The sequence below is a fragment of the Cucurbita moschata genome, unplaced genomic scaffold (genome assembly GCF_002738365.1).
Source record: "Cucurbita moschata cultivar Rifu unplaced genomic scaffold, Cmos_1.0 Cmo_Scf00002, whole genome shotgun sequence".
NCBI lineage: Eukaryota > Viridiplantae > Streptophyta > Magnoliopsida > Cucurbitales > Cucurbitaceae > Cucurbita > Cucurbita moschata.
Window position 1 is genome coordinate 2,492,619 of NW_019268518.1, and position 25,035 is coordinate 2,517,653.

General features: G+C 34.2%; 2 protein-coding genes across 5 annotated transcripts in view; one reads left to right on the plus strand and one right to left on the minus strand.

The window, feature by feature from the left end:
* The first annotated feature begins 6,337 nt into the window (after positions 1-6,337).
* Positions 6,338-8,380, plus strand: LOC111463631. Its single transcript, XM_023107655.1, has 4 exons — positions 6,338-6,565; positions 6,942-7,208; positions 7,750-7,908; positions 7,994-8,380. Exons 1-4 carry the CDS (start codon positions 6,563-6,565, stop codon positions 8,237-8,239), a joined length of 675 nt encoding a protein of 224 aa, XP_022963423.1. The 5' UTR covers positions 6,338-6,562; the 3' UTR covers positions 8,240-8,380.
* A 1,316-nt stretch (positions 8,381-9,696) lies between these two features.
* LOC111459846 (THO complex subunit 2-like) overlaps positions 9,697-25,035 on the minus strand; it is a 36,673-nt gene continuing 21,334 nt past the window's right edge. For 2 of the 4 annotated variants that reach the window (XM_023102931.1, XM_023102951.1), the window contains 20 exons: positions 22,164-22,244; positions 21,880-22,081; positions 21,553-21,798; positions 21,333-21,413; positions 21,131-21,250; positions 20,981-21,040; positions 20,758-20,885; positions 17,212-17,308; positions 16,958-17,086; positions 16,338-16,441; positions 15,830-16,010; positions 15,460-15,638; positions 14,326-14,932; positions 14,077-14,181; positions 13,417-13,572; positions 13,262-13,342; positions 12,738-13,190; positions 11,484-12,653; positions 10,429-10,739; positions 9,697-10,278 (listed from right to left, as the gene is read on the minus strand). In XM_023102931.1, coding sequence (XP_022958699.1) covers positions 10,209-10,278; positions 10,429-10,739; positions 11,484-12,653; positions 12,738-13,190; positions 13,262-13,342; positions 13,417-13,572; positions 14,077-14,181; positions 14,326-14,932; positions 15,460-15,638; positions 15,830-16,010; positions 16,338-16,441; positions 16,958-17,086; positions 17,212-17,308; positions 20,758-20,885; positions 20,981-21,040; positions 21,131-21,250; positions 21,333-21,413; positions 21,553-21,798; positions 21,880-22,081; positions 22,164-22,244 — 4,561 coding nt within the window. In that variant the 3' untranslated portion in view covers positions 9,697-10,208. Of the gene's footprint in view, positions 10,279-10,428; positions 10,802-11,483; positions 12,654-12,737; positions 13,191-13,261; positions 13,343-13,416; positions 13,573-14,076; positions 14,182-14,325; positions 14,933-15,459; positions 15,639-15,829; positions 16,011-16,337; positions 16,442-16,957; positions 17,087-17,211; positions 17,309-20,757; positions 20,886-20,980; positions 21,041-21,130; positions 21,251-21,332; positions 21,414-21,552; positions 21,799-21,879; positions 22,082-22,163; positions 22,245-25,035 lie in introns of all 4 variants that reach the window. The other 2 variants (XM_023102939.1, XR_002713343.1) reach the window with 2 other exon arrangements.

Genomic DNA, 25,035 nt, shown 5'->3' on the forward strand with positions numbered 1-25,035 from the left:
AGACCGTTTTATATATATATATTTTTAATTAATTAGAATGGAGTTAATAATATGTTATCAGAATTAAAGTATTTTATTTATTTATTTTATTCAAATTTTTATACCTGAAAAGAATTTAATACCTCGATTAAAAAAAATTAAATGAATTTTAAAAAAAAGTAAATTTTTAATTTTTAATTTTTTTTAGAAAACAGGTAATAGTGATGATATAAATACTTTTAAATGAATAAAAAAAAATCCCGACTTTCAAAAATAAAATCTATTTAATTAGATAATATTATTTATTTTATTTTAAAATGAAATTTTTATAAGAGACTAAACTAAAAATCACGTACAAGAGTCAAAATTGACTTCCCTTGATTTCATTCAGTAAAAAACAAACCTAGACAAAGTTGATTTTCGTTTTATTCTCTCAAATATGATCAGATAAAAAGTTATGGATGATACAAAAAAGTAATTTGGATATAAGTTTTATTTAGATATTACTTATATCAATTTCTAGTTATCGTCCTCACAAATATAGCCGTTAATGGCAAAAAAATCACGGAAAATCAATTTGGATAACATTTACTCATTCTCGTTTACGTAAATATGGTAAAAAATTACAAACAAAAATGCTTACTCTCGAGAAGGATATAGAGAGCGTAAGTCAACTTGAGTTCCAAACCAATTTATTTACGAGCTAAAAACAAAATAGATGATATTCAATATTTTATTCCATATATAAAAAAAAAACAGTATTATTCATGGGAGACATTTCCAAATGGAATCACGTTGACAATTGTAATGTCCTTAATTTACTTTTGAAATAGAGCTACTCTAGGTGATCTTTCTACGTGGAAACACATTCATAAAACGATATCATGGACTTAAACGTTTGCATTCAAAGCCTTAAAACAAAATAACGAAAAGTATTCGATGTAAAATATAAATAAAATGAAAGAAAAGATTAAAACGATGTCCTAGTCTAACCTAAGATCTACAAAATAAAAATGTCAATGCCCTAACACAGGTTTCAACACGTTTCATGATCTTCAACACAGGTGCCTTGCCTTGCCTTGCCTTCACCTGAGATTTAAGAATAGCACAAGGCTTGAGTATTTTAACAAATACTCAGTAAGTGATGCAACTATTTGGTCAGGAAATGCAAATACATTCAAAAATGATGAGAACTATCATTTAAAACCGTCCTCTCTTAGGCGGCTTTCCAATCCGAGCAAATTGGATGAGTAGTACTACTCTACATACGACCCACATATGTAAGCTTGGGCCTATCAAGTGGGCTCGCACACCCTCTAAACTTGTTGGTCAGGCTAGCTCTCTAGTGTTGTTGTTGAACACTAGGAGGGAATAACGACCGTCATAGCATTATGATAAATACGATGATCATTTCCATCTCATAGTGTACACGTCCATACTCATCATAAATGAGAAGTATCTCGACGCACGTGAACATACAATTATGTTTGAGGTCTCCATAATTTTCCATTATAAATAAGTTCAATCATTCCTCACGTATTATACTTGGTAATATGCGTGCATAATCTCTTAAAAATCATTTCATTCGTAGCATAACTTTTAATTCATAGCTTAGAGATTTTCTTATTTCAAAACACATCATAACATATCGGGCCTAACATAATAATATAATAGTACATCATGACATCTCATAACATAATTTGACATTTCATTTATACCATATCTTGGCATGTCATAGTGACACATATCATAACATCAAACATATCACACATGTGACATGTGCAAGGCCACAAGACACATGTCATCATACATAAAATAATTATTCCAACTAAACTATTCTTTACACCCGCCTTAATTTGCTCTTCAAGTTCCAATTCAACCTAAGATTCATCGTCCTAATGACATCAATCAAAATAAAATGACCATAAAGATTAATTAGCGAGGGTAAAGAAATATCTCGACCATATATACTCTTATTTCTTTTTCTTTTTTTTTTCTTTTCCAAAATAGATATATTGTTTTGTATTTCTTAGTTTGTATGATTATTGATTAGTCTAGAAAATTAAGTTCATATTTATAATTAGTCTAATAATTCTTCTAGACTTCTAAATAGTAGATTACTAAATTTTATCGAGTATTTAATAAATTTTTAATATTTTAATTTAGAATAAATATTTTTTGAAATATAAATATGTCTAACAAACACAACCTGTACCATCTATTAAATGCTATGATTACGGTGAAACTATTTCGTTTTCCAAATTTATTTTTAAGATAACTTATCCTTTTATTAGTTGAGTATAATTCTACCATTCTCCGTCTACATTCACCACACGTAAGTATTTGTCCTTATCCAAATAAGTCCTACCAGTATAAATCTTACATTTAATTTCTAACTAAAATCTATCGGAGAAAAAAATTAAAAGATTCCGCTGAAATATCATTGAGAGATGAGAAAATTCGTATTTTAAATTAATTAATTAAAGGACTGATTTTACAGCAATAATTTGGACAACCATGAAAATTTAAAAAAACAAGTATCATGACTTGTCCCACAATAATTGGTCCTCTGTTTGTTGGTACCCTACAAATTAGGGCAACCCAAGAAATTTGACCATCACCCACTGTTTTATGAAAATAAATAAATCAATAAATAAATAAATAAAAATGAACTAATAATGAAATCTTTGTTTATATTTTCTGCCAACCAAACATAATTTAATCCCTTCCGCCCTGTCACAAATCATCAATAAAAAAAAAATAAAACAATTCATTTTCTAATTTATTGCAATCATACCCTTTAAAACTTTTAAATTCGGAAAATAGACCTCTTAATTTTACTATAAATTACCTACGTGGATGAAAATTATATTCAAACTTCATTCATAAATTTCTATAGTTATTTCCATCAAATTCACTCGGTAAAATTTCCTAGCCAATTGATCCGAGGACGAGGGGTGCGACAAAGAAAGTTGCACAGTTGCGTGACAAATGCATGAAAAGCTCGGTTAGGAAAAAAAAGAAAAGAAAAAAAGCAAGTTAATTCAATTCCTCCACTTCTAACTTTAATTTTTAAACTTTTAAAATGAAATAATTTAATTTTTATACTTTCAAATATATAACAATTTTAATCTCTAGGTAAAAAAAAAAAAATTAAATGATGATTTTATTACTTAATAAGTTGTAATTATATTGGATTGACGTTCTAGTGATTTTTATAGAAAAATCATTTAAACTCTATAATACTGGAAGTGGTTCTATTGTTAGCTTGGTTGACGAATTGTACGATATATGTGGTGCATACCTGGTGATCCTTGCACGTATCATAACTATGATTGTGATGCTTTGTTATGTCATGTTATGTTATGCTACGTCATGTTTGTAATCTATGCTATAATGTGATTATGTCATGTCCTAGAATCATGTTTATGGTCTTGATATTCTATGATACATAAACTTCAATACACTGTGTCATATAAGCTATGTAAGTACGAAAGGTTTGACAAGAATATGTATGCATGATTCGTAGGCTCGTTATGTTGTTAATTAATAGAGGTATGACTTGCATCATAAACCTATGTCATGATTTTAAGTTATTGGACCTCATGCATTGTTGTGTATCATATGCATCGGGCTACTTCTCTATTATGATTAGTACGAACGCATACCTTACAACATTTATATTCACTATGATGTCATGCGAATCGTTTTTTTTTTAGTTTCTGGTAGGTCCATGTATGCGTGTGTGGATCATGTATAGAGAAGTACTACACGTCCAATTCTACCCAAGCTGAAAAGTAACTTAAGGGGCCATGCCATGATGTTTTTATAAAAGGATAGGTCTGTCCATATCGCATGTATTTGATTACCTGACCCATATGGAGCATTTAAAAATACTCCAAAGTCATAATATTTGGTATGTAATTCAATTAATATAATTTTGACTGTTGTATTTTTTTTGAAAAAAAGGTTTATGTTTTTTATGTATCTATTTACTTTATAGTTAAATACATTACCAAACACATTTTAAACAATTATGTTTTTCCATCCTTTTCTCTCAATTTCTCTCTCCTATTTTTTAGAATTTTATTTTTAAACCATTAATAAATAAAATTTGTATGAATAATATTTTAATGGATAATTACTTTCTTTAATATTAGCTATTTTCATTTATTTCTTCTTCAATTTCTCTATCCGACTTTTTTTTTTCCTATTTAGAAAGAATGCTATAAGAAATTAAAAAATAAGATTCGGGTTATCTCGTTTGTAGAATATCATAAGATAAAATTACTTGCTTGATATTCATATCATCCCATAAATAAGATTAATTAGGTCAAACTTGAATAATTTTAAATCTACAACCTAAACTACACTCAGAAATTTAACCATTAAATATTATTTTTACTACCAAATTTTTTTAATAAATTTTACAATATGGATTTCCTTTGGAGCCAATATTCTCATCCATTTATGCTTTCTTAAAAAAAAAAAAAAAGCAAAACAATTAAATAAACGAATTCTTTTGATTTTCTTTTTCAATTATATAGCTAACTTTCATCTAATATTTATTTAAATGGTTAATTCCTATAAGTTAATTAAATGGATAATTTTGATATTTTAAAACAAAATAATATAACTTATCAAATTATATAGTTCAATATTCAACCATTAAAAAATCTCAAATTATGTAACTCATTATAAAAATTTTAAATTTAAATATTATACACTTATAATCACAACCACAACAACAATATTTGGTTAAAAACGTAATCGAACCAAAAATATTTTCCAAACTATCGAGTATTTTGTTTTCACTCTCTCCCTCCTTTCCCACCTATGTCGGAAAAATAGACATTATAATGTGGCATCAATGTCACATCAAAAAAATTATCTATGAAAAAAAAAAAAAGATAGGATTATATATATTTCCAGCCTCTCATTTAAATTTGTTAAAAAAAAAAAAAAATCCGAACAATAGATCATCCCATTATATTGATATACGACAAGAAAAATTCTTGTACAAATTAAGCAAGTCATGACATTTAAAATTAGACAAGTCATGAGATTTGAGTAGCATCGAGCGATGTGTAAAAATAGTTGTCTACATAAATCAATAATATCGGAGGTCCGAAAGATATTAATTGTTAGTGGCCGAAAACTTATGCGATCGAAAATGAAGAATTAAATAATAAGGATAATGTTAGTGATTAAGAGTTATTATTGTTTGTGCGTAGGAATATTATCAAACTTTTATTATACCCAATAATGATGTGTGTCAAATAGTCTACTCATCCTCTCAACTAACTTTTACTTAATACCAATATTTAATAATAAATAATTATAATAAAAGAAGAACAATAAACTATGATATTCTTTTTATTTAATCATTGGTCATCATATAAAAAGCCATTTATAAATATAGGACGGAATTTTGTTTTTTAAATAATATTTTAAAGATTTTTTTTTTGTTTAAAATTAATTATTTAATTTGTGTTTAGTATAATAAAATATTTTTAAAATCTAATATGAAAAAGTTTTAAAGTTGTATTGAAGAAAATGTTGAGGGTTAAATTATTTAAAATTGATTTTTAAGAGCTTTAATTTCAAATATTTTCAAATATACATGGTATTTAAATTTTAATGTACTTCATGTTTAATTTTTATGGTTAAATTTTTTAGATTTATGTAGTATTTTGGTTTAAATTACTTTTTTAATTTTAAAAATTTTAAAATAGGAAAAAAATAGCTAATAAGTATATTTTTAATAAAAAAAATTAGTGTATTTTTTTTGAAAAATTATATATATTAATTTAAAATATCAGAAATTAACATAATTAGAGTATATTAATTTTAAAACCAACGTTTCAACAAAAATTGAAAACTTGGAAGGTACGATGATAAGATAATTGAAATAAATAAGAAAAGAAGAAAAAAAAAAAAAGGAACTTTTATGGTAAGTTGATAATTAAAAAATAAAAAACAAAAAGGTTGAAATACTTAAATTTGATTGGTAGATAAATATATATATGGTTGTAAAATTTAATTTTGGAAATGATAAATTTATAATAAAGAGGAAGAACGGCGATCGCGTAAATCTCGGATATTTCGGCGAAACGAATTTATTTGTCGTATTGGACCCCACACAATCCAACTCCCATCATTAACCTCGAAAAGATTACAATATCTCTACCGTCCGATCAACTTCCCATCCAACGGCCCAAAGCCCTTCGTCTTTCCCGCCGTTTGCACACTGTTTCCTTTTACTCTAATGGCTCTACTGGTCTCGCAGTGGCTTCCAAAAACATTTCACCTTCCATTTTCTACTTTCCCCCTTTTTTTTTTCTTTTTTTTTTTCTCTTTATTATTATTATTATTATTTTATTATTATTTTTATTATTCAGTTTTCACTCTGCAGCCGCATAAACAGTCAGTCTCTATTGTCTCTTCATTTTTCTTCTCTATCTGATTTCTCTTCTCCTCTTCCCTTTTTCCCAATATATTGAAGAAATTTCCCAGAAATTCGTTGTTTTTTATCGGTTTTTCGACGACCCAGAAGTGGGATTTGCTTCGATTTGAATTGTATATGGTGAGATTTGAGTTTCCTCTGTATTTTGCTGTCTTGGGGATGTTTTTCTCCAGGGGTTTTCCTTTTAATTTCTTCTTTGTCTTGTTCATCATCGAATGTTGTTTTTGGGTGTTATTGGATCACTTTGTTTGAGGCTTTCTTACAGTTTTCCGATTATTGAGGAACATGTTTGGCTGTAATCGTTTGATTTAGAATTTTGTGTTCTGTGTTTTAGATGCTTCAAGTATCGTATAATTTTGGAATTAGGAGTTTAGTTGTTTGATTGTGACTGATTTGAGAGTATAATCTATTGTTTTTATTCAAACAATTGCCAGACCCTAATGATGTTGAATTTGATGATGTTTGATTTGGATTGTTTGGATTTTCATTTTGGCAGGCAGGATGCAAGATTTATCTGAAGAAAAGGAAAGCAGATTGGCTTAGTTCCCTATTGCAAAGCAAATTTTTTGGTTCTTGTGTTCATCATCAAAACAATAGAAAAAATGAAAAGAATGTGTTTTGCATAGATTGTGGTATTGCCATCTGCAGGCATTGCTTGATATCTCATTGCATTCATCGGCGTTTACAGATCTGCAAGTATGTTTATCAGTACGTCGTTCGTGTTCCCGACTTGCAGAACCATCTTGATTGTTGCAATATTCAGGTATTCCTTTGTTACCTTCTTAAATTATACAAACTTCTTGTCCTAAAGCTGTCTTTGTCTTGTTAGCTGTTGCTTCTGGTTGCATGTTTTGATCAAATGAATAAGAAGCATTATAAACCATTTTGAAAGCCAAGGAACCATTGAATTCAACCATAAAACAGCACTGTTTTGTGTTTGGCACATTGGAATTTCTTTTAGCCAATGATTAGGTTTGTCAGCAATGTGTTAGTACAAGTAAGAACGAACTACCTACCGTAGGTTGACCTAGTGATCGAGAAGAGATACATAAACAATAAAGAGCTTAGAGCAAATGTGTACGAGTCACAATGGCTAATCGTGTAGGATCTAATGTCCCGTGAATTATCTTGGCAATCAAATATAGTAAGGTCAGTTAGTTGTCTGATAAGAACATTCGAGTTGCAGACACTCGGTTTAGATCAGATAACAGTGATTTAACTTGCTAATCTAAATGTATAGTTTCTTATATCCATCCCCTCCACCTAAGTTGATTATGTTAAAGTTTGGGACTTTGGTTCACCAGACTTATAAGATAAATGGGGAGAAGGCTGTTCATCTGAGTCCCCGGCCACAATCGAAAGACTCGAAACCATCGACAAAATTGAAGTTTGGAGGTACTTGTGAAGCTTGTGGGAGATACATACAAGACTTGCCAAACCGCTTCTGTTCGATCGCTTGCAAAGTAAATAAAACTTTCTTTAACTTGTAGACTCTCATTCACTTGCACATAAATGACATGAAGATGTGCCATTGATGAACTTTTTCAGGTCTCTATGGTTCCAGTGGAACTCAATAATCAAAGCTGTAGATGCATCACATCAAAGTCGGATCCGAACGAGATTTCATGGAAGGAGAATCACAATGTAGAACCCAATACGAGCGAAATGAAATCGTCTATCTCAATGGCTGAATCAACTGAAGAGATCAAAGCATGGCAAGTGAAGTCAGGGTTGAATCCAAGGAAGCTTTTGCATAAAAGGAAGGGCATCCCACATCGATCGCCTTTAAAGTAAAATACCGAAACACTAATTGTGATATCATGATGATGATCTTTGATACCCCTTTTGCTCCCAAACCCACATTTTTTGATATATGAAAGTCCTATAAGCATATAGTTATAGATATCTATATATAATAACATATATTTCACCTCTTGCATTGGCTCTATATTGGATTAGTTGTGCCTTAGATCTTTTTTTTTTCTGTCAATTTTTTGGAGGTTGTATAGAGAAGGATTGATTGTGTTGGTTGTTGAAACAATAATCAAATCATCAACCTTTTGGATTATATCCTTTTGGTTAATCTGATCATCATGTGCTGCTGTCTTGTTTGCTGAGCATGCTGTTGAAGACATTATGATTGATTTGGGCTCTCTCTCTCTCAGCTTTAGTTTTCCTTATAACCTCCATCTTTCCAGTTTGTTTCTGTTCCCTTTTTGGGCCGCCATTTTTTTTGTCTCTGTGGCCTAATTTGATCTGTGATGGTTGTTATTTGGGGCCATCTTCCACTTTACATAAAGGCACCAATCTTTCGTTTTTGTCCAAATAAGAATGTGGCCGACAAAAGGATACTCATAGGGCAATGAACTTTAAGGGGCTTCCACACTTGGTCAATAAAATACAAAACATAACATCTCAAGGTTGAAAATAGACCGATTGCACTTTTCTTGATAGCAGATTTGGATTTGACAATTGTGTGATACTCACTCTCAATATTGAGCGAGTTAAGTTATCTTAGGATCGAATCAGCTACAGTCCTGCGACCTATTCTCAAGTCTCCTAACCCTGTTTTAAGAAAGGTTTTAGAAAATGGTAGAGAGATTTTGAGAGAGGGAAAGCAAGATTGAGAGAAAAATTGAAAACAATGTTATATAACTACAAAAAAAACAACACAATAACTTAAATAACATATAACTTTTCGGGTAGGGAGATTTTGACATCTAGTTACTACTCACAATAAAGTGTGCCATCTAATTACCACACGCAATATCAAAACAACTTAGATTTATTAAATAAACAAGCCACTTTAGTATCATACTAATGACAATCCTCCTCTTCATCTCCGATGAAGTTTGAGAAGTCGGTGGTGGGCTTTCTTCAGATGCGTGCATGTAAAATAAGGATTGAATATGTGATTGGGCAAAATGGAAGGGGCCGGAGCAGATCAGTTCACCATCTTGGATGGGCAGAAACGGTGTTTGAAGGCCGGAGCAGCCCACCGGTTGAGTGGACAAAGATGATCGGCAGGCGCAACGAGGTGTGTTGAGATGGTGAAGTACCGAACAGAGAAGAGGAAGAGGCTGGAGCTGTATACAAGTGGGTCGGGCAGTGCTATCTGATGTTCCGAAATTATGGGTGTGCCCATTATTCGAATCCCAATTCCTTAATCTATTTATTTTGTAGTGTTTATAAGAGTTTGAAGTGTTTTTAAGAGTGAGTCTTTCCATTTAACTCTAAACACCCATTTTTAACCATATTTTATTCTAACTCGTGTGAGTATGAAACTCGCGAGAGATTTGATTCAATAGCACCCTCGTCTAAATTAGGGGTGAAAATTTTCTAGCAAACAGAACAGGGAAACTACAAGGAACATGTAGGGAAAAGGCCCCACAATCACACTTTTCTTGAAGAACTCTCATACTCACTAATGGCTTACACAAATGTACTCAGTGTGGGGCTAAGAATGTAATACACAACTTTTTCCTAACCTGAGTTTTAAACAAGTTAAAATAGTTCTCAGCAGCAGAAATCCACTCCAATGTCCCATCCCGTTCAATTATGAGTTGGTCGTCACTACAGGAGGAGCGGGCGTTTGTCCCCTCGATACTACAACAGTCTCCCTTCTCGTTTATGAATCAGTTTTTACAAGATGATAGGATGAATGTTCACCTCCCTGTGGGCAGCTTAGATATCATGTTTGCAGGTTTACTTCATGATGAGTAGAATGATCAACTGTATGCTAGTTAGAAGGCGCTGATTGAGCTTATTTCCGGTGCCTCCGCTTTTGGTCTGCCCTCATTCTTTTATCATCATCCCATTCCCGATCGTACATTCTATGTCCTGATTAAGGAATCAACAGGATATAGATGAAACTTGATGTAATGCATCAACTTCCAAGGCCATATTTAGATGAATGCACAAAATTTATAACTACGAATAATAATGATTAATCATGATGCAAGGAAATATGATATAAAGGATACAAATCGGCTTCACGTCTGGTCATCTTGTTGACAACTTCTTTACCATGAATTCTCAAGCCTGGCTCATCCAAGTAACTGGCACGTTGCATCATTACACCCTTCCTGTCTCCTCTTTCTCGTCCATCATAAGATTGAGACACGCCACCACCAACCAGAGATGGCGGTGCGCCAGCAGGAGAATACTCACCAGCCTCAGCCAATGACAGATGCTCCCTTTTAAGTTTTCGCCTCTTGGAGGCAGCAGCAGCGTCCATGTCCTCCTTCAAAAGGTTTGCCTTGTCTCTCTCCCTTTCCCTCTCCCTGTCATCCACCTACATGAACAAAAGATACGATCTTCAAATCTGAAACTTGCATTATGATCTTCAGATGGTATCTGCAAGCACAGCCATTGAGGTAGGATCCCGAATAAATGTACAAATAAAATGTAGGTTGATCTGAACCTTCTCTGTTCTTGACACCAATTTTTTGTCAGATGGAGTATCCCTATGAAATTTGAATACGCCAACAATCATAATTTACATGACCTAAACTACGCAGTTCCATGATCAATTCCATGTTCGCAGACCTAGGTACATTTGTCAACCTAATTTTTAAATAAAAGAAACCAAAACCATCTCTAGCGAAAATCAAAGCATCTATAATTCACAAATAGAAATGTTCACCATCTTGAGACATATTATGATAAGTTTTAAAAAGGTAAGCTGCTTAGTTTAGTTCTACACTGGCTACATCTTTTAGGCTTGGTCACACATGCAGAACTTTAGATTAATAAAACATAACTTTCCATTGATAAATAGACCAAATATCCTTACCATGACAATAATATTTTAAATCACTGGTGAGACAAAAAAGATAGATGTGTCATGGTACTACTGAGAGTTTGGGCGTTCCTCTATTCGATCAACTTTCTGAAGGCAAATGCATAAACTTATCACATTTGTAGGGATGTCAAAGTTCTCCTTTCAACCAGAATGGAATAACGTAACTAAATTTGCAGGCGTACAAAAAAGTACCGACATATCAAATAAATTGCATAGAATTTGAGCAAGCATTACCTTCAATGATATCCCCACCTCTCTCTCTTCTCTCTTTCTTTCTCGAAATTCCTCCTCTCTTCTGCGTTTTGCATCATCCTGTGAAATTAAATTTTCCTCTGATTGTCTCCGTTCCTTCTCTTCGTGTCTAGGAGAAAGCCTTTGACTGTGTCTAGTAGTTCCAAACCTTCTATCTGCATCTTCTTCTCTTCTCCCACTATTAACAGATTGAGGGACCATGTGAGGAGGCAAGGGAGGGGGAGGAGGCAAGCTCTGTCTGTGGAACCGATCATCAACATGAGACTTTTCTGTAGCTGTATCATTATATCGTAACTTACTCCTATCATCTTTATCTCTTTCATCCTTAGATTTGTCAGGATACCTATCAGAAACTCTTTCCACTTTCTCAACCGAGCGTTCTCTTCCATATCTTTCTATTGATCTGTCTCTTGTTTTTTCTACTGATGGATCATCTCCACGGGATTTCTCAGAACGCTCTGCCCGATCTTTGTAATCCCTATCGTATCTTTCATTTACCTTATCTTTTGTTCTCTCCAGAGGTTTATCTGAACCTCTGTAACCACTTTGTTCATCCATTCCTATTTTATCAGCATCTACAGATCGTGTGTCTATGGATCTATCTTTGTCAGGGTTACGAAAATCCCCATCTACATCTCTACTTTCACCATCTCCTTTCCGACGTTTACCTTGTCTGTCTGGTTCTTCTGCAGGACTAGCTCTTTTAGGCAGTTTATCACTAGACCTAGAACCACTAGCAGAATTATCATGTCTGGGAGAATGAGCAAGTCTGGAAGAAGAGGATTTTGCAACTTCAAGAGCTTCAGTACCATTTTCCTTTACTGACGAAGCCCTACTATCAGAAGTCCTCCCTACTCCACTCTCTGCCTTCAATTCAATAGCGTGACCATCTGAAGCTTTTAATGATGAGGACAAGCCTCTAGTTAATGAACTTTGCGTATAGTCATTTGGCATAACTGAAGAAGTTTTATAAGAACTTCCATGCCTACCACCGTCTGTTGCATGAATTGGAAGCTCCCGATCACTTGTGGAAGACCCATGATTCTTGCTAGCAGCTTTTCCAGATCTAATCTCATCTTTCGTGGTATCTTGTTTTGGTGCTTTACTAAGAATACCAGCAGGTGCGTTTCGTTTTGCTGAAACTCTCAACTGCTAACATAGCAATATAAAGTCATAATTCAACATGCACACACACACACAATCAAATGCTGACTAAAAACTATTATGTAATTCTACCTCGGATTCAGAAGAGGTCTTGAAAATAACTTTTGATGAGCCTTCATTCGAAGTCCTACTTAAGTCATCACCTGGTTTTGGACCTTCCACAACTCTTAACGATCCTGAATGCACAGAAGTTGAGGGCACAAGTGGCTGGGAATCTGGTCCGTTCAATGAAGTGCCTTTGAGTTTCCCATGCCCTAGTTCAGATTTTGGAACAGAAAAACCATCTATTTTATCCGTCCTCGTGTCAGAAGTTCGTGACCTCAATGAATGGTCTTTGGCCATATTTCCAGAATCTGAACTTGGGACGGCAGTAGGCTTTCCTCCACCATGTTCATTTTGGGAAGAATAAACGGAATTACTTTGGGTGGCAGCTAAATTACTAGCTGAAGACTTTGATGCAAGAGAAGGTGCAGTCTTTAATTCAAGATAACCCATGCCAAATTCTTCATCTGTAACCCATGAAGGCTGCAGAAAAAAGAACATCAATTGACCAATTAAAACTGAGAATAAGAACACACTTAAAAAATGCAACAAACCTTTCTAGCAGCCAAAGCTGCGGCAACACCAGTAGCTAACACCTTCAGATCTTCTCTTTCATCACTTTTGATCTTAGCGACCTACATGAAGAGAAGAAATTCTTAGTTGACATTAACAAAATGAAATTCAATAAGAGGCATTGAAAATGTCCTACCCTTTTCTCAAGGTTGATTCCGCTCTTTCTAGTGACGGGAAAAACGTTGGAAATTTTTGTCAACATTATAAGAGCATTTCTAATTTCCATGTACTCTGTAGATTCCAAGCATTGTATGAGTAATCGTGTAATTCTTTGACTCCACTTCCAATGAACCTATAAGCAAAAACAAAAATTTTAAATACTACTGTACATGGAAAATCAAACAAAAATTTTAACTTGCATGGCAAACAGTATTCTCAATACAGGTTGAAAATTGAACGAAAAGATTAAATTGAAAGTCTGCCTTCTCTATGAAAACAATTAAAAGCTCAAGACCTATATAACCAGAGACACTGAATAAAGACAACTCCGGAGAAACGAAGCCAAAGAAGATAAATTTGCATTTCCTATCTATCAAGAGATATATACATAACCTACAAAGAAGATTGGGAAGACAGCTTGTACACCATGACAAATTGATGTATTAGATATTTTGTTTTTCTCCACAATGCATTTCCTATCTATCAAGAGATTTACGCTCATACAGCAACTTAATCTTAGACATAGAATTGGAAAAAACCCACATATTTCAGGCATTCTATTATCACTCTTCATTACAATGCACATAGTAAATGAAAAAACAATTTAAGATAAAAAGAGCAGAAATTCAAAAAGTACCTTGATGAACTGGCCGTACGTTACTCTTTGACTGTTTGGATACCTATAATAGACAGCGAATCCAGGCATATTTCCACATTCACGTTCATAAATGGATTCATCACTCTGACAAAATGATTGATCAACATGAACAACTTGAGATGGGGGAGAACGTAGTAACAGAATTCAAGCACTTTTCCGAATGATGTTTAACTTTTGAAGCTGATTTGGTCTTCAGCATGATTAAAGAAAGATAAAGCGATCAATTACCTTCCAATAATAAGCTATCTTTAGTGTCTCATATAAAAACCTTCCAAGCCTGCCTGCTTCATATTCCGTGCAGCAGCATATCATGGGTTGCAAGGTTTTACATATCAAAACATCAATATGGTTGACTGTATTAAAAAATGGTGTTCCAAGGGAATGAAGAGTGTGCACAAACATAGCACAATAGACAGCATCAGGCATACTGAATGTACAGCGGGGAAAAATACATCGCTGAAGGAACTCCATGTTAATTTTCAAAGTATCAGGGCAGGAGCTCAACCATTTATCCTTTTCACGAGAAAGTCGTCTGCGTACGGAAGCAACATTTTCTTCATGCTTATTTAGTTCATTGGACAAGCGATCAAGAGATTCTTGAATTCTTTCTTTGTCTTTCTTCCTTTTATTGATTGCAGAACTTGAGTTATCAGAAAGCTCTTCTAAAGCTTTAAGAGCAGAATGCTGCTTAGCAATTTCAGATTCATATCTACTCTGAGGAACATAAAGATCATAGAGCGTGAGACCCCAAAATGTAGTATAGAGATCTGGAGACAAGCTATTCCAAGCTTTTGGAGGTAACATAGACTTTACAGCATCGAGGAGATCTGACCACCTATGGAAAATAGAGGTTAAGAAAATTAGCAACTGTAAATAACATCAAAATCATTAACTGTGAACACCCTATTATGCATAAGAAAGGGTGTGACTACAAGTATCAGGCTAGTGTGGTGTTTTATTACATAAATGTTTCCGAGTAACTTACACATTTATTATCTAATGACAACCTACTAGGTAATAAAAGAACAGTTAACAAAAATTAACTTGACCGTTCTGCAGAATCAACAGCCTGTATGATTTCTCTGAATGCAACAAAAAAACAAAGGCAGGAGAGATTTTAAACTTCTCAAAAGCCTCTTTATTCTGGGCCAAATAATTGAATACAATTCATTTTGATCCTAAACTCAGATCCTATCATAGTATTAAGGTCAAATGATTCATCAAAAGCCTAAATTCACAAAATTTCATCAAAATATCGAATGAAGAACTGAAAGTGTGTAAAAAAAGAGGGAGCTTCAAAAAAAAAAAAAAAAATAATAATAATAATAAATAAAAAATAAAAAAACAGAACAAATGTCTTACCTCACAGGTTTCTGTGAAGGACCAAGTTCCAAAACAACGTCTGCAGAACATTCTGCTGATTCCGAATCAGAATTATTGCTTGCAACATTTGCATCATTGCCATCCAGTGGCCAGAAGATATCTGAACCACCTTGACACTTAAATAACCTCATTATCGGTCGATATATCAGGAAAGCAACCTACAAAAAGGAAAGAGTCATATCAGTACTTCAATGGCTGCAAAGGAACTTCAAGGGAGAATGAGTTTTGAGAATTAACATCTCATAGGATGAGGGCAAACAAATATTAATGGTTCAATGGTGACACCAACCAGACATAAAAACAGAGACCCAAGAACACAGAACAATGACACACACATACACAGACAGACCTCGGGATCTAGGTGATAAAGCTGGGCAAGCTCATTGAGAGAGGGAATCAACTGAGCATAAGCTGATGCAGGCGTAACTGCACTACTAAGAAATTCCACATATTGAAGCAGAGTTCCATGACATCTATCAAATTGTTCACTGACCATCTTAATATAAGGAGCATTTGCATTTATGACAACCCTGAAGGAAACAATAATTAGTCCACATATTTCAAAACATTAAGATACAACTAAGAGCTTGCGGCAAGACAAAAGACAAATAAAATAAATTATAGTAGCGTAGCATGCATTAAAAGCAGGCTAGTAGCAGGTAAATACATCAATGGACTGTCTCAAGCCGTTGAATTATGATGCTCTTAGAGCAATAGCAGTGATAATGGAAATCATAATTGAATAGCAGTGACACCCCAATCAGGAGTTAACTGGTTCTAGGACTCTTCTTGTTATCAAGCAGAGACATACAATGTCCTCGAATTTTGCATACTACAAAGAAAGTAATAAAGCATACACTGATCGGTGTTGAGAAATAAGTAGCAAGAGAGGGACTGCCAATTTTGGTTCATCCTTAGAAAGCAAGGAGTCACGCAGTCTGTTGCTTGACTTGATCAACGCCTGCATTATTTTTTTAAACAAGAAACGAAACTTATAATTAAAAAAACTAATATTTAAAAGGTACAAACTCCAAAAGGGGTGAAAGAAAAGAAAGAACAAAAGAAGTACCCGGTTATTTATGATGGGAAACCAAAAATATTAAAATTATGACGGTTATTCTTTTCTTCTGACAGAAAAAGGATTGACAGCAGATCATAATAGATTAAGTAAAAATAGAATGATATATAATTCTAAATTAATCAACCAACCCTCATGCTTTGTAGTAGAAATGGTAAATAACTTTCAGATAACAGAGTGAAATTACAACTAGAACACAAGAAGTACCCGGTTCAAATATCTATACATACGCATTAATCTGATAAGATGTCTAGACCACATCAGTATTTCTTTTAAAATGACATGCTAAAGTACATAGTTCTTTGGAGCTTAGGTCAAATATCTATGTTTGTATCTTCAATAGTGATCAGTTTTGAATTAAGAAAGGGGAAGAAATTATATTGTCCATCAACACAACACCTTGTTATTTCGAGTAACCCCAAAAGAAGTTGCTTGATAACGAAGTGTTTCACTTCCTGCCATAGCATCCAACTGTTCCTCAGTTAGGTTTTCTGTGTATTGGACATTGGCCATTTGTTGAACAAGTTCCTGATTATGTTACAAAAAGATATCCAAGTACTTTTAGTCAAGTAACAAACCATTGAAGCGGTAAAATATCTAAATGTTGGGCCACATGACTAATACAAAGCACCCCTTCCAGATCTGAGAAGTACCTGCAGGAGAACAAGTTCAATTCCTTGACCTTTTTTCAACTGATTAATGAGATACTGAAACAAACCCCTTAGCTCCATAGATGGGTACTTCTTACACCTACCAGCAGAAAATTTACAAAAAATCTAAGCAGTAAATTATGGCATCTATAGGAGACGAAAGAACAAAGTATCTGATGATAAAAAGAAGCAAAAATATAGAGAGAATTACTTTGCCTTAAAAAAATTACACAGTTTGCACATCTTAAAATCCAATTTTACATTTTACAATGTTCGTAAGCATCCCAATAAATAATGCTACATTATATACAAGCATGAAAATTTAAAACCAAAGAAAAAATTAATAACAATAGAATACATGAAAATATTTCAGAACTGAGAGAGGTAAGAAAACATAAAACCTCCTTATTGATATATATGAAATTTACAAAGGAGCTATGGATATCTCCAATTACTCTACATGGAAGCAATGGAGTAATTAAAACACAGATTTGACCTAATATACCAACATATCACACCCTGGGTTTAGTCAACAGTACACTTAACATCATTAAAAATAGTTCTTCTGCATTCTAGCTTAACTTCTCCAAGGACAGAACAAAACCCTTCACCCAATTGCTCAATCCTATCTTTGAAACTGGGCTCATGGCTCTCTTTGTTTAATGCCAAATAAAACTTTCCACTAATGGATAAAAAGAAAGAAAAAAGGTTCAAGAATCCAAACTCCAAAAGGGAGAGAATGGAACAAGAAACCAAAACAATTAAGAGACCTAAAAATTACAAAGTCTTGGAGGTGGAAGGGAAAGGGAATCAAATATAAAAAAAGGCTAACCCATTGAGTCAGTGCCACCGGAAAGAAGAAACAAATTATCCAAATATGGAAGTTCTTATGTTATTTCTTTTTCATTTGTAAACATCGTACCAGATAGAGTAAGGGCAAATCCTGCTGTTTCCTTAGGTTTTTCGGTTTTATGATTATCTATACACAAGAACAAATACTTTATCTTTTCAAGGGATTTTCAACCTCCACAGTTCCTTACATAACGAGGGAAGGACAAGATCACCTAGAAAGAGTTGACTAGAAATGGAAATGCACCGAGAATAAAAGATCACTCTTGTCCTTTCCTAAATAAGAAAAACGTTGTGCTAATTCATACATCCACCTCCATAACAACAGGGTCTTCTAAAGATGCACATAAACAAAAGCTCCATTTTTATTTAAGAACAAAGGTTCCACATTTTCAATGATAAAAATCAAAGTTCTACAATATACTAAAGAAAAGAAAAGGCAACAGGCGAATCATATCAATCCAATATAAATAGAATGAAACTAGTAACATGCAACTCAAAAATACATTCAAAACTCTGGTACCCAACTTCACATTACTCAAATGAATGTAGTAACACCACCACCGAAACATTTTACAGAATACTCAATGCATATACTGACAAGGAAACATGAATTTTAAGTTATCTGCATCATGCATACGTAGCACAAATTTATATACAAAACCAAGGAATTTGATCAAATAGATAGCTTCCTTCTATGAATATTCTAGTAGGAATGTTAACATTTTTCTAGTATGTAATAAAAGGAAATAGTTAGGAACTACTTGCACAAAGAAAATCAGAGAGATCTCATTTCAAACGTGAGCCAAATCGTAGTCTCTAAAGATTACTATATATATCCAGATTGAACATTAATTGAAGAAATTAGAAGCAATGAATGTGCAGTGTCCAAAAAACTTAAATAATTTTTCTTCCTCCAGAACAAGCACACATGTTAAGTTAAAAAAAATTGTAAACGATAAAGAAGATAAGGTACTCTCAACAAAACATGATAAATCTAAAGGAAATGACAAATAATCCATAATTTGACTTGTTGACAAAAATTCTACAGGCTGGTTGCAGTCAAGACTACTTTTATATATAGTGAAATCATATGTTTTTCTTTTGTTAATATTATGTATGTACATAACATGATTACCTAGGCAGTAAAAGAAAAAGAAAGCAAAGTTCACGTCCCATTTAAACAATCCTCATTCCTTGGACGTCTGACCAGCCTCAAATCTTTCAAGAAGATTTCAATAAGAGCTCAAGTAAAAAATAGCGGCACAGAACTTCCCAATTGACTCTACTCAGTTTCTGTTTTACTTCAGTCGATCCTCCAATCCCTTTTTATATGTTCCATACACTATTCATCAGAAAGCATTGCATACATTGAATGTACAACTATGAAACCCATTACATCCCGACTTGGCATAAAGCTGCAACCAATGCAGGCAAATAGACAAGATATTCCTTGAAGAACGTCTTCTTTGGAAAAGAATTGCATGCTTCGAGTGCCTAGCTGATACGTGAAATTTTCTACCGGTATAGCCATGTCAAAGTTTATAAATCCTCAAAGAAATTGACAACTCAGAAAGTTGAAGCAATCAAAACTGATAAAAGATCTTCAAGATGACTAATCCAATTGAAAATTTACAACTCCAGGTGAAACTAGCATCTTCATGTGATTAAATATAATTAAGGAACTCCAGAGCCCCCGACCCTAATCAATTTCTGAAGGTAATGACAATATTCTTCACAAGAGCAGTCAATAGCACCTCTCTTTCCAATTTAAACGACTCTGGAGACAATGCAGTCAACAAAATAGCAATTCACCTTCATTCTCACTGAATTAGTTATGACCTAAACCCATTTGACATATTAGGTCATATAAATTACTCCCTTCCACATAAATAGAATCTGTGACCTCGTTACTTTGTTTCTCTACACATTTTTTTATCAATATGTTGATAACTTGAAATATCTCAGCAGATCTTGAACAAAGGCAGCAGAAGAGAATGGCTTGAAATACGAACTTCAACCTATTACACCCCATGTCTTGAGCAAAAACCAGGTTCCTTCCCCTCCCAAACTACCATATCATGAACTTGAAAGGGAAATTGAAACCCAATTTCAGTCTCGATGATCCAGTGACTAGTCATATAACCCAATTTAAATCTTTCATCATACAGCGGCGGCCCAAAAAATGCCATGCATGTAGTTCACAGAGCATATCCCAGGAAGCAAGCGTAAGTAGTTGGAACAGATCTGAAATAGCTAATCAAGATACAAAAGTTGAGTTGTTCACAACACCATCTGTTTAACTGATCAACATTTGCAGGGGGTGTATGCAGCAACCGGGATATTGAATTGGCATTCCAGGAATAACCAAGGACAAATAACATGAAAAAACACAGACTGCAATGCATGTCAAAGCAACAGTTGAAAATGATAACTGATTAAATAATCACTTAAAAGCAGAAAAGGATTAGAACACGCAAAACTCAAAAATATCAGTAACAACCTAAAGTTTCAACTAGCATTCCACAAATTAGTGTGGAACGTTTCCTAGACCAAAGCCAAGTAGACAAATCAATATTTGAAATTCATCTTTTACAAAATTGATTGCAAGTGTCCTAAAAAGAGCAAAACACATCCAAAGCAGCAGAAATCAGCATAAAAAACTTGAAGTATCATATGAGAGAGAAAGGAGAAACATACAGGTGACCCCAAAATGAAGCTAATGACTGGAGCCAATCTGACAGATTAAGGCCATCATCCTTCAACTTATCACGCCCTCCTTGCACCAAACGTTCAATCACAACATATTCTAATATGTCATACTCAAGCTGCATAAATCAAATAAAACGAAAAATATTATTAAAAAAAGTCTTGAAAATTATATTTACCAAATGTATCCACGGAAAAAGAGAATTATACATACCTGAGTCAGATACTTGAATGCATCTACTACAGGAGTAATCATATCCCTATATGCCTCAATCTGCAGAATGTCATTTTCATCATGATCTCTACTCTAAAAAAACAGGAAAAAGAGATGTATCTATTTGCATGTAGCTAACTCAAACAACACCTGGTGTAATATAGTGCGAAGGACAGTCAACGGATTGGCATGAGCAAGTTTTGCAACCATCCTACCCAATTGCTTCAAATTTTCCTTAGCCAACCGCTTCAAAATCCTCCGTGTGTCCAACTGAGAAGTAGTTGATCAGGGTTTACCTGATTCTGAACAATTATAGAGGAAAATAAAAAAGAAAATATTAACTAACGAATACCTTTGCGGTTTGCCTTGCCGCCAAAACCATTGGAATCTTCTCATCATCTTTCTCCCATTCACCATATAAACGATACCGCACCTAGTAATGCAATATATTTTAGATCAAAAGCAATATGATTGGATTATAATACAAAAGAGAGGAACAATCATTCAAGGTTTTCAATTATAAATGAACAAATCCTTCGATAGAAGCAAATGGTACTGACACAATGGTATACCTCATACGGAAGAAGATTCATTACTTCCCATATTCCTTGACCAACAGCTGGATTGGCAGGTATCAACTGTAACGAAGGAAGTATACACATTCCTAAAGCTTCCTCAATTTTCAATCTAGCTTCCTTCAAGTGAAGATGAGGAACCCGGCTACCAGCTTGCAGAACAAATTCAGGATTTGAACCACTTTCCACACTGTTGACAAACTCAATTGCCGACATATAATAACCTCTCAGCACCCTACAGACCTGCCAAAAAAAATCATGTTGGAAATTATTAAAGAAGGATAATGAGAGGTGAAAGGAGGAAAAAATGGACAAACAAGTTACCTTATGCAGCAAAATTGTATCACGGTAGAGATAAGGTCCAGCAGCTGCAAGCATCTGAAAAAGTTCCCTAGGAAGATCTATAAAAGAACCACCAACCGGCAAATTCCTGGTATCAATGCTAGCTCCTGAAGAGGTCCCAAAGCTCTGATTATAATGTTGACGAACAATAGAGTACGCAGAGGAGATCGATTCTTCAATGAACCTAACACACCAAAGAAAACGATACTGGAATCCAGACTCATGTGCATGTGTATCAATATACACTAGCAAGAAATCAGAATTACCTAAACAAACAGTTACAGATTGGAAGGTGTTCCACTGGATTGAGAGGTAAAAGCCGATTAAACAGTACATGTGCATGATACCTGACAGGGGAAAAGAATAAACCAGATGAAGCTACATTCTGCTTGGTTAAGAGGTGAGAGCTCCAATTTTTCTTTTATAGGATATGAAATTTGTATTATAGACTAAATGATGTAGGATTTTTGAGATCTTTGTTCTTTTTTGATCCTCTTCTTCAACCGTGTGTGGTTAATTGTTTTTCCACACTTCCCTTATTATAAAAATGTTTATATCTTGACAAGCTTTTAACATGTGGTAAAAGGCTTTAGTTATTGGGTTAGTTTGTTAGTTTAGTGAGGTCATTTTTCCAGCCTATATATTCGGCTGCTGTAATCATTTTTTGAGGTTAATGAAACATTTTTTTTAGGTTTATTTCTTCAGCATCAAGTTTCCACTAAGCTAAAAAATGATTCCAGCAGCCAAACATGTAGGCAGTGAAAATAACCCCACTGAAATAAACAAACTAACTGAATAACGGAAGCCTACCACATGTAAAAGCTTGATAAGAAATAAGCATCTTTAAATTAAAAGAAGAGTGGTAAAACAATAATCACACACGGTTAAAGACAATCCTACATCACTCATGTCATGCAAAAATATGATTACAAAAAAAAAATCCTAATTGGCATAAATGCGCCACAAATCAAAATTGCAACACACTTTAAAAGCACCAAGTTAAATCACGGAGTTCCATAACATCCCCAGAAACAGTCACAAGCAGAATGCATTTCAAATCGTTGAAGGTGAATATTAGAATATGCTAGATAGTAACAGGACTTGAAGCAAAATTTCTAAAAAAGGAGCATCCAATAATCGATAAACATGTTGGTTTTATCAATCAAACATAGTAAAGCATCTCTTTTTTGCAAGATCGTTGGCTAGGAAGTTCAGTCCTGGCTCTATCTTATCCAGAATTATATCCTCTCTCAAAATTTTCAAGCTTCACAGCGTAAAAATGCGGGATCAATCTTCATCTTCATGGATTCTGGGTTTTTGCAAATATTTAAAGGAGGATGAAACAATAGAACAGGCTTTCTTCTTATTTTGTTCTCCTGGAGGTGGTACGCTCACAGTAGGATTGTCTCGAATGGGGCGGAAGCAGTTATTAATGAGAGCTTTGAAGTTGGAATTGTTCCTGGCCCATCTTCAATTTGTTGACGATATTATTTTATTTTGCTCAGGTAAGGAGTCTTTCTTCTACTGAATCACATAGGAACCTCAATTGCGACCCTGATAAGGTAAGTAGATGGGTTAATTTTGTAGGTTGAGGTGGGTCTTTTCCTTCCCCTTATCTAGGCCTCCCCCTTAGCATAATCCAACATCCATCCCTTTCTGAAACCTGTTATTTTAGACGTTATACAAAAGACTTGCCTCTTGAAAAAGGAAGTTTTTCCTCCCTTTAGTCCTAAGCCGCATCCTGACTTATTTCTTCTCTCTCTTTAGAGCCTCTCATGTCAATTGTAACTCCCTAGAGAAGCTTATGATGGATGTCCTTTGGGAAGGGGTTGATGAAGGGAGAAGTGCACACTTCGTGGGTTCAGAAACTGTGGGAAAGCCCATAACACAAGGAGTTAGAAATAGGGAACTTATGGAACCAAAACAAAGCCTTATTGGCCAAATGGCTAAGGAGGTTTCCCCCTGAGGCTAGTAATCATTGGCATTGGATTGTTGTGAGTAAAAGCGGTTGTCGTCCTTTCAAGTGATGGTCCAGTGGGGTGAAAGGTTCTAATAGAAATCCATGGAAAGAAAGTTCTTTTGAGCTCCCCGCTTTCTCTTGTTTGATTGTACTTCAGACGGGACAAAAGGGATGTTCACTTTTGGAGTTTAAACCCCTTTGGGGTTTCTTTTGTAGTTTGTTCTTTCATTGTTTGGCAGATCCCTCTCTGACTTGAAAGTGGGTTTTTCGAGTCTATGGAAGGTGAAAGTTTCAAAGAAGATTTAGATAAATGGAAGGGTTAACACCTTAAATAGACTCTCAAAATTTTCATCTCAGTTGGCAAGGACTTCTTGTTGAATTCTTTGTGGGAAGGCAGAGGAGAGTCTTGATCATCCCCTACAGAGTTGTGACTTGGCTCAGTTGGTTTTTAACTTCTATTTTGATGTGTTTGATATTCTGTCTGTCAGGCATAGAGATGTTAGGGAGATGATTGGGAAGTTATTTCTCCATCCGCCTTTTAGCGAGAAGGGGTGTTTCTTATGGACTGCAGTGGTTTGTGCTACTTCGCAGGGGTTATGGGAGGAGAGAAATAATAAAATCTTTTGAGGGAGTAAAAGGTCCCCTTGTGATGTTTGGTCCCTTATCAGATTCTATGTTTTCTTCTCACCTTCCGTGACAAAGGTCTTTTATGATCAAATTGAGGTCTTTTGCGATTATTTCGTGGGTCCTATTTTACTTGATTGGAACCCCTAACTTTGGTTGGGTTCTTTTGTGGACTTAGATTTTCTATATTCCCTTGTATTGTAACCTTTTTTCTTGATGAAAGCTCGATTTCTTATCAAAAGAAAAAAAAAAAGGCTTCACTTTCCAGTTTACTCTTTGTGGTGATTTTTAAAGATGTAATTGATACTCAAACAAGGCCTTTGGAATCTTCAGGGAGGTTTCGGGAGACAAGCATCAATGAAGAATGTCTTATCATTGTCTTTGACCACAATGGTGTGTTAGGTATAAACCAAACTCAGAATCATCCTATCATATTTTTATTGATTGTCCTTGTGCTAAAAACTACTGGAATATGACCCTGGAAGCCTTGGGTTGGTCCTCAGTCATGCCAAGTAATATTCATGATCTTATCTCAATCTTGGGGGGGGGGGGGG